Below are 9,177 nucleotides of genomic sequence, written 5' to 3'. Positions count from 1 at the left end.
GCCAGGTTTGGGGAGACCTCTTTTATAAAGAACTTAGTTTATAGCTTAGACTTGGAAAAAGAGAAAGAAAACTCCTAGTTTCTCTTCCCAAGTTTCCTTATACCCAGCTTCACACCTAACAACCAATGCTCCTCTGACTTGGGGATCAGATAGGTAGGTCTTAGGAAAGAACTTTGGTCTTTCGGTCTTTCTCCACCCATTCCTGTCTCTCTGGAATGTAATTTAAATTAAAAAAAAAAAAAAAAGGAAAGAACTTCATAAAGAGAAGCCAGGCAATGCCCCAGAGGAGCATTGGCCTCAGCTACCTCCCTGGTGACTTCAAAGCTCCATTGATCAATATTTGCTCCCAATTTAGCATCTCACAGAGAATTTCCTCTGGAATAACCCTAGAATAGTCTGACCTGGTTCCTTCCCCCTGGTTAATTATCCACAGAGACTAGCCAGCAGACCAGGGGACTGAACTCCAGTGCCCCAGGAGACAGAGGCATTCTCAAGGTGAGGCTACCAAAGGAACAACTATTGACTGGCCATAGGGTAACCTATTTTGGAGCTTTAGTGATTGGAGGGAGGGTGGGGAACAGCAACACTCTGAGCCTCTTGACACTGCATCCTGGAATCTAGTGTCATGAGGATTTCATGGACTTATTTTGAAGTTGTCCAATCCTGACATCCACTGATATAAGGTCAATTGGAAAACTCGGGGATCAAGGAGGCTTAATGGATTCTCCCAGAAGCTGGCTTAGAGTCTCTTTCTGAACACTGATGGGACCTGGGGAGGTGGAGAGAATGTTAAGGGAGAAGGATTGGCATCAATAAAGCAGCCAAGTGAGCTCTAGGTCCAAATACAAGTGTAAAACTACAATGTAAATGATAGTAAATAAAAACAAAAAATAAAATAAAAAGCAAATACAACTAAGTGCCTGGGAACTAGAGGGGGAGGAGAGAAGGCTGAGCATTGAGGTCACCAAGACCTTGGGAGGACCTCTTTAAAATGGACAAGGACAATAGTGTCCCCTGGTGGCCATGGACGAGTGGGAGAATGCAGCCTAAATTTAAACCCTCTTAAATTACATGAGTAAACCAACCTTCTGTATTTAATACATAATAGCTAAACTCTATCAAGTACTATTTCCAGATACTGTCTAAATGCAGTATATGCATTATTTAATTAATCCTCACAACTCTAAGATATGTAGATAACATTAGTATCTCTAAAGAGGAAACCAAGGCTTAGATAGAGTATCCAGGGGAACTCTAAGTATTCCAGTGTCATAGCTTGGAATTGGCATAGCTAGAATCCAGATTGAGGTTGGCCTCATTCCAGAGCCTGTATCATCTTTATTTTTTCCCTCTAAGGCTAGGCTAGTCAAGTGAAGCAGTGGAAGGGGAGAAGGAGCAAAGGAATCTGTAACTGGTTGTGATCAATTAGTTGTAAACACCACTGCACTTGGTCCACCCCAGAACCTGTATCTTAACTACTAAGCTGTATTGTTTATATTATGACTGGCTGTGAATTATCAGCTGCAAATCAGTTAAGGGTATTTTTGAGTCATTGTCAACTGTCTCCTGGGGACGTCAGCTCAATGTGTTGCTATATTTAAATATATTTTAAGCCAGGTGTGGTGGCACATGCCTGTTGTCTCAGCTACTTGGGAGGCTGAGGTGGGTGGATCATTTGAGCCCAGAATTTTGAGGCCAGAGTGTGCTATGATCACACCTGTGAATAGCCACTGCCTGCTAGACTGGGCAACATAGCAAGAGCCCATATCTAAAAAAATAAAATAAAAGGAACTATAGTCTTATTCACCTGTAAAACCTTTGACATCCATACGTGAAATAGATGACAAATGGTGACAAACATTTAGAACTTAAAATGATCAGAAGAGTAAAAATGGGCTTCTATAAGTAATAATTAGTCTGGAAAAATGGCTGAACAGAAGATATAATGCTTTTCAATTATAGATTACTGGAATTAGAGGGCATGCATTCAAACTCTGAGGTAGTTTTTAAATGAATTTAAAAAGTGCTATTTTATATAGCCACTGGAGACTACATGGAGAGTGCACTACAGAGAGGTATAGCAGAAAGACCCCTGGCCTAGGAATAAGATGATCACTGGAGTTCAAGTCTTGGCTCCTCATTGACCAGCAAGATACTTAGAAACCAAGCTGTTTCTCCATCTGTAAATAGGAATAACGTCTATTTCTTAGAGTTATAAAGACTAAATGAGAATGTGTATATGCTTATTGTATGAGTATTCAACATATGTTAGTTCCCTTTCCCATGCTATCCATCCCTGTCCTATATTGAAAGGAATCTTGTGCCTGCTGTGAACCTTTTTAACAGCAAAAAATCCTCTAAAACTTATTTTTGTTTTTTGAGACAGGGTGTTGCTCTGTCACCTGGGCTAGAGTTCAGTGGTGTCATCATAGCTTGCTGTAACCTCATACTCCTATGTTCAAGTGATCTTCCTGCCTCAGCCTCCTGGGTGTGTGTCACCACACCTGGCTAATTTTCCTAATTTTTTCACTTGTGCTCAGGCTGGTCTCAAACTCCTGGCCTCAAGCGATCCTCCCAACATGGCCTCCCAAAGTACTAGGATTACAGGTGTGAGCCACCACACCTGGCCCTAAAACTTATTTTTAAATGACTAGATTTTCACATAATAAACTTTCCTATTTACACCTGGACCTCATTTAATGCTCTTTGGAAATGTTTAAGTTCTAACATTTTACTGGTAATTTTTTTCCACATTGTCCTCTCTGGTTTTCTGATAAACTAATTTAGAAGTCATCCAAAACTTAAAGTTTAACCAGATTTGCAGTGTTAGGAGTATATGCTCTACCAAATACTGGCAATTTTGTTATAGTGAGCCACGAGAGGGTTCAGATAAATTCATGGATTCCTTGTGGTATGAATTAAGAGGTGTGCAAAAGTGTATCTTCCTAACCTTCTCAGGATCAAGTCAAAAAGAGAACTTTTGCCCTTTCCCATATAGGACATATCCCTGTGTACCAATGGCAGAGACTCTTGGGCTTGAGAGTTCTTTGTTTTTTTTTTTTTTTTGAGACAGAGTCTCGCTCTGTTGCCCGGGCTAGAGTGTCATGGCGTCAGCCTAGCTCACAGCAACCTCAAACTCTTGGGCTCAAGCAATCCTACTGCCTCAGCCTCCTGAGTAGCTGGGACTACAGGCATGTGCCACCATGCCCGGCTAATATTTTCTATATATTTTTAATTGTCCAGTTATTTTCTTTCTATTTTTTAGTAGAGACGGGGTCTCGCTCTTGCTCAGGCTGGTCTCGAGCTCCTGAGCTCAAAGGATCCACCCGCCTTGGCCTCCCAGAGTGCCAGGATTACAGGTGTGAGCCACCACGCCCGGCCGAGAGTTCTTAACAGTTGTATCTTGATAAGCCAGTGAGGTGCATCACAAATAACTTATTGATTAACATTACATTTATTTTATCTTATTTATTAAATCTTGTGAATAATTTGTTTTATAAATTAAAAGTCTCAAGTTTCCTTTAAGAGTACTCTCACTTTGATACCCCGTCTCTACTAAAAATAGAAAGAAATGATCTGGACAACTAAAAATATATATAGAAAAAATTAGCCGGGCATGGTGGCACATGCCTGTAGTCCCAGCTACTCGGGAGGCTGAGGCAGTAGGATTGCTTAAGCCCAAGAGTTTGAGGTTGCTGTGAGCTAGGCTGATGCTACGGCACTCTAGCCCGGGCAACAGAGCAAGACTCTGTCTCAAAAAAAAAAAAAAAAAAAGAGTACTCTTACTTATAGTTTTGATAAGCTTTCGGATGGAAGAGAAAGGAGTTTTTAGATGCCAAGCAGGCAATGGACAGAACCCTGGGTATACTCTTAGGGGTATGAAAAATGTGAACATTATTCACGTGCATCACAGAAAAAAAAAAAGGTTTATAACAGCTGGTTTGGGAAACTGATTTGACAGGATACAGCATTTCTTATGGCTGTTGAGAGAACATGGAATTAATACCAGGCTGAGTTTAGTTGACAGTATCAGAGTGCTTGCTCTGAGCTAGTTAATGTGTTAGATTTCATAGGTATTTGTGGTACAAGAAAGCTTTTTTGAATACGTTCATTCTGTGTGCCAGGTTTAGTGCAAGGTATTATTAAGAGAAAAAAGACTTAAAATAGAAGCTATTCTCTAGCTATTAATATATAACTAGATTAGACTGGCACTTGGGAAAGTTAGCTTATAGATCTAGTTTTGCCACTAAATGTAGAACTTCAGGAAGTTCTGTGGCATCTCTGGGCCTCATTTTCTCCATCTATAAAATGGGTAGAGGTGAAGTAGATGATATTTAAATACTAAAATGCTGTAATTTTTAAAATTTTTTAAATGTTTATTCAGGTATTCTCTCTTCAAGGCATTCCTGGGACACAGATGTTCCACTCCAGACCCTGAGACAGCCATACCTCAGGATCAGGGTGTTTTAAGAAGTTTCCAAAAGAAGGTATCCTTTAGGTTTTCATCCCTATACCCCAATGTAGAATCTCAACACACAAAAAGTGAGGAGAAATTTATAGTCCAGACTGACAATGGCTAGTGATGGAGATGAGAAAGATATACTTTATTGTTGTTGTTGGCATCAAATCTAAAAGCTTAGGCTAGCAAGCAAGGCCTTTCATTAAATAACATTCCTTACCTCATCTGTCCCTATCCGATAAAGCCCTTACTTTTCAGCTGAGTTGGTCACATCCATTTTCCCCTTCCTGTCTCTGCTCTTGCTGGTCCCTCCATCTGGAAGGGCAGGAAGGGAAGAATAATGCATGTCCATTATTTCCTTCAAGACCAAGCCCTATCTTACTTTATTTTCATCAGCCTGAATACAAGGAATTTCTAGAATCCTATACTACCATACACTTATGTTCTGCTGCTTATTCATAGAGGTCCCTATCTTCTCCATAATTATACTCTAAATACGTGGTAAATAAATGCTTATCTAGTTTATGAGTGCAGTGGAATCTCAGAAGGTAAAAGAATTAAAGGTTCAGGCCCCTCCTACCTTTGTCCTACACAAATCCCAAAACTCTTCTTTCCTCTCTGTTTTGTTTCCTGTCTATAATCCCCCATATTTGAGCCTAATGTAATGGCCGATTCCGGGCACGAAAAGACAACACAGTTTGTACTTTTGGTTTCATGTTTTTTCAGTTCATTTCAGTAAAAACATAATATAAAAGACATTGCCACCATTTTCCCCTCCTGGGGGTGATCCATCAAGCTGGACTAGGCTGCTCCAGTGGTTCATAGCTCATCGTGAGATATGTGCAGGGCATGGTCACATAGATCTGCAAACAGCAAATAACAATTTGAAGGAAAATGCCACTCTCATATTGATATATGCCACTATCAAGAAAATACCCCAAACCAAAGTGGCACACATACACCCACCATCATTCTTCAGAACATATGCTTATAAATGATAAAATATCCCCACTGCTCTGTCACTTGTATCTCAGGTGAGGGGGCCACAAATTCTGAAAGCTGACAGAAAGAGAATGGAGAGGAACAACCCAACTCCCTAAGCCAAGGGAAATGGAAGCCAGCTCTTGAGCTAAATATCAGAGGATTTCTGGCGTGAGGGTGAGTGGGTTAGGGAATGTGCCAGGTTCCACAGGGGTATGAAAACAGAATAGGAGATTAAGTGGGGGCAGCTTACCTGTTCGCTTACTACAAAGTTTGTCTTTAACATTGTCAGCCTCTCGGGAAAAGAATTCAATGAGTTCATCCTCATATTCCTCCACAATGCTCTCACACTGCCAACCCAAGGGAGAAACAAGTGACAAAGGGCAGCAAGAGGCCTCTTGCCTCCACTTCCAAAGAGGAGGACAAAGATATTGACCCAGCTTTCTACCTGAGTCCTCCAACAACCCCCTTAATTTCCAAGAGCTAGCTACCCACTTCCATAGCTCACCGCAAACTTGAGGGTGCCGCTGATATCTGAATCAATTCGGATTCCCTGTAGGTCCAGTTCACTGGATTCTCCATTCCGGCCCACTACACGTACGTAGTTCTTGCGGTGGGTAGAAGGGTCAATTTGCTCCCCGTACTCCTTCATCCGGTCACATACCTCCTCTAGCAGCTCTGTGAGGTGGGCCTCTGAGCGAGCATAAGGCACCTAGAAATGTCCTCAGCCTTGGGTCATTGTCTTCTATCTCTATACATTAGTAATTTATATCCTTACTTTTCCTTCCAAATCTAGCTCAATCAACCTATTCTAAAAAGCCTTCTCTAATTAAAAACAATATGGTTCATTTGTACAGTTTCAAAGTACTTTCAAATATATGATTGTATTGTACCTCATTATATAATCCTAAGAAGACAGGTATCATTAGCTTCACAGTATATATAAACAGACCACTCTTTGATTAACCCGGATCAACTATATTCTTTTCCTTTGAATTCTCCCAATTCTTATGAAGATAATTTTTTTTGTATCAAAATGAGACAGCAGTAAAGACAGCATTAGAGAGATAGTGTAGGCTCTGAGGATAACAACTATTATAGCACTTCACAAGTATCATAATCTTTTTTTTTTTTAGACAGTCTCACTCTGTTGCCCAGGCTAGAGTGCCGTGGCGTCAGCCTAGCTCATAGCAACCTCAAATTCGTGGGCTCAAGCAATCCTCCTGCCTCAGCCTCCCAAGTAGCTGGGACTACAGGCATGTGCCACCATGCCCAGCTAATTTTTTCTACATATATTTTTAGTTGTCCATATAATTTCTTTTTATTTTTAGTAGAGACAGGGTCTTGCTCTTGCTCAGGCTGGTCTCGAGCTCCTGAGCTCAAAGGATCCACCTGCCTTGGCCTCCCAGAGTGCTAGGACTACAGGCATGAGCCACCGCACCCAGCCAAGTATCATAATCTTAACATTTCTTTATATATATATTGCTTACTAGGTATAGCTTTGTGTATATCTGTTATGTTTTCAACAACAACAAAAAATTCCTAATTACAAGGATAAGTCCTTCTGTTCTTTTTTAAATGAATGTCTGTACGTATACCACAGTGCTATAGTAAAAACATGAGTCATGGATTAGGGATGTAGAGAAGGGGGCTGATCAGGGCTCCCTGTCTGCTAACAACTTACAGCAGGAAGCAAAGTATTAAGATTTCGAGCCAAGAAGCAAGTGCATAGCGTACAACCTTCCAGCCTCTTTCAATAAGACAGAGCCCAATCTTTTAGATACCTCTTTGGGTCTGTTTTCTTCATTTCTGTTAAACCAAGATCATTCTTAATTAGTTGAGTTCTCACACAAAGTCATAGTGAGCTACTGTACTTGGGGGAACAGTAACAGTTACCTCCACCACTGACTGGCTGCCATCTGGATTGATCCGGAAAGATCCCATCTGAATGGTCTTCTTGGGATCCACCTGGGCAATTTCCCACTCCAGTTCATCCACTAGAGCCCTGCAAGCTTGTGGAAGGGGAGAGAATGGGGACAGGGGATAGGGTGGAGGTAGGGTGGGCAGAGAATGGGATCAACCCAGGGATTTCCATTCATCCTTCTCCCAAGCCTTGGATCTCATACCCTCCTGTGGCTCTACTTCCTCCCACTTCTCCTTCCCTTTGTGCCTTTACCTCCACAGTGTAGATCCTGGCTTCTCCGAGCCCAGGCAGTTCCCAGCAAGGCCCCCAGAAGCAGGGCCAGCCAACCCCAGCTTTTCATCTTTAGCGTAATGGGGTCGCTCCACCTGGGTTTGGGCGGGAATAAAACAGGTGTGAGGAGCCAACTCCATTTTCCTCTGCCCCCCTGCTCCTCATCCTAGGGCTTTCAAAGGCCTCAGTGTCACTCTGACTATACTTTCTAGGAAATGCCCGAGACACAAAGGGGTTCCTCTGTTCCAGCGCTTGAGGCCTCAGATTACCCCGAGGCGGTGGGTGGAAGCGCGAGCTCTAGACTTGGGGCTCAGTCCCAGACACTACGTCTCGACAGGTGAGGCCCTAGTGTAGGTACTTTAGCATTGGAAGCCTGCGGCTCACAGGGTTATGTGGCAACTACGGGAGAGAAGGCGATTACGAGGAAACGTCAGGCACTGGGAAGCTGCCAGCAAGGAGCCTTCAGTCAGCCCAGAAGGCCGGCGAGGAGCACTCGATATCTAGTGTCTATTTGGACTTTGCACTGAAGACTCCTGCCATCCCATCTCCAGCCTATAAGTGACTGCCCGTGCGAAACAACCCCTTCCTAAGGACTCCGCCATTGCTTTCGCTCCAGTCCATCCCCAACCCTCAGCGCCCAGCGCCTCTGCAGCCCGCATCCGTCCCACCTCTGCTCCCAGGGCCGCCGCCGTGGCCCAGGCGCTGGAAGACCGCTGGACTCTCACTTTGGCCTCAGTGGCTCTCGAACCTACACCTGGCTGCGGGGGAGTGGGGCTGTCCCGGATTCTCCAGACCGCTTCGCCGCCTTCCAGACACGAAGTGTCCCGGCGACTGCCTTACCTAGCTCCCCGGACCCTAACTGGCACCTAAGCGGGGTTCGGGTGCGCTACCGTGCGAGTCTCCCCCAGAGATCGACCCCAAACCCGCCCCTCCAAATTCTCGCGCGAACAGGCAGCTTAGAAGCGACTCCAAGGCAGCGAGGACCCCAGTTGATCACAGAAGGACCCAGACTTGCGTGGCGAACAGCTCCACGTGACCACTAGGGGTCAGCCAAAGAATAGGAGTGGCCTTCAGCTAGACGAGCCCGAGCATTCAGTATGGGAGAGGTCAGGCTTGTGCTTTTGTCACTCTAGGTGGGCTACCTAGACCTTCAAAAAGGTGTGCTGCTGGCTGGCGAGCCCAGGTTTCAATACACAGAAAACTACACTTCCCAGGAAGCACCGCAACACCAGGCACCTCCTTTGTCAGTAGCTACAACTCTAAGATATCCTGGGACCTGTAGTTTGTCAGCTTACACAATTAACGGGTAAACCATACTGTACATCTTCAAACATCCTGCCTTAGGGTACTGGACAGCTACAGCAAAGACCTAACATTGTCCAGGAAAGACATAATTATTCTCTTTCCATATCCATAACTTTGGCTTCCAGAGCCTTACCTTCAGTTCAGTTGGGGATTTGAATAGAATCTTAGTTTTTCCAGTTGTATTAAGAAGCCAAAACGAAGAAAGGAGAGGACTGAAGTCAGAGAACCCACACTAGCA

The 9,177-nt window shown here is 43.7% G+C and overlaps 1 protein-coding gene across 1 annotated transcript; it reads right to left on the bottom strand.

Moving 5' to 3' along the window:
* Window positions 1-5,160: 5,160 nt before the first annotated feature.
* On the bottom strand, window positions 5,161-8,829 carry CNPY2 (canopy FGF signaling regulator 2). Its single transcript, XM_045553649.1, has 6 exons — window positions 8,303-8,829; window positions 7,617-7,729; window positions 7,337-7,452; window positions 5,949-6,152; window positions 5,694-5,790; window positions 5,161-5,322 (listed from the first exon to the last, which is right to left on the bottom strand). The coding sequence occupies exons 2-6, from the start codon at window positions 7,702-7,704 to the stop codon at window positions 5,279-5,281; spliced, it is 549 nt and encodes a 182-aa protein (XP_045409605.1). The 5' UTR covers window positions 7,705-7,729; window positions 8,303-8,829; the 3' UTR covers window positions 5,161-5,278.
* Between the last annotated feature and the right edge of the window lie 348 nt (window positions 8,830-9,177).

Source organism: Lemur catta, chromosome 6, assembly GCF_020740605.2.
Source record: "Lemur catta isolate mLemCat1 chromosome 6, mLemCat1.pri, whole genome shotgun sequence".
In the NCBI taxonomy this organism is placed as follows: Eukaryota; Metazoa; Chordata; class Mammalia; order Primates; family Lemuridae; genus Lemur; species Lemur catta.
The sequence above is the reverse complement of the archived record's forward strand: the minus strand, read 5'-3'. Positions and strand labels throughout refer to the sequence as shown.

Coding starts and splice junctions, on each gene's coding strand:
- CNPY2 (XM_045553649.1), bottom strand. CDS start 7,704: ATGAAAAGCTGGGGTTGGCTGGCCCTGCTTCTGGGGGCCTTGCTGGGA. Junction 7,453..7,616: donor CCAGGATCTACACTGTGGAG/GTAAAGGCACAA, acceptor CCCTTCCACAAG/CTTGCAGGGCTCTAGTGGAT. Junction 5,323..5,693: donor ACTTTGTAGTAAGCGAACAG/GTAAGCTGCCCC, acceptor TGCTGTTTGCAG/ATCTATGTGACCATGCCCTG.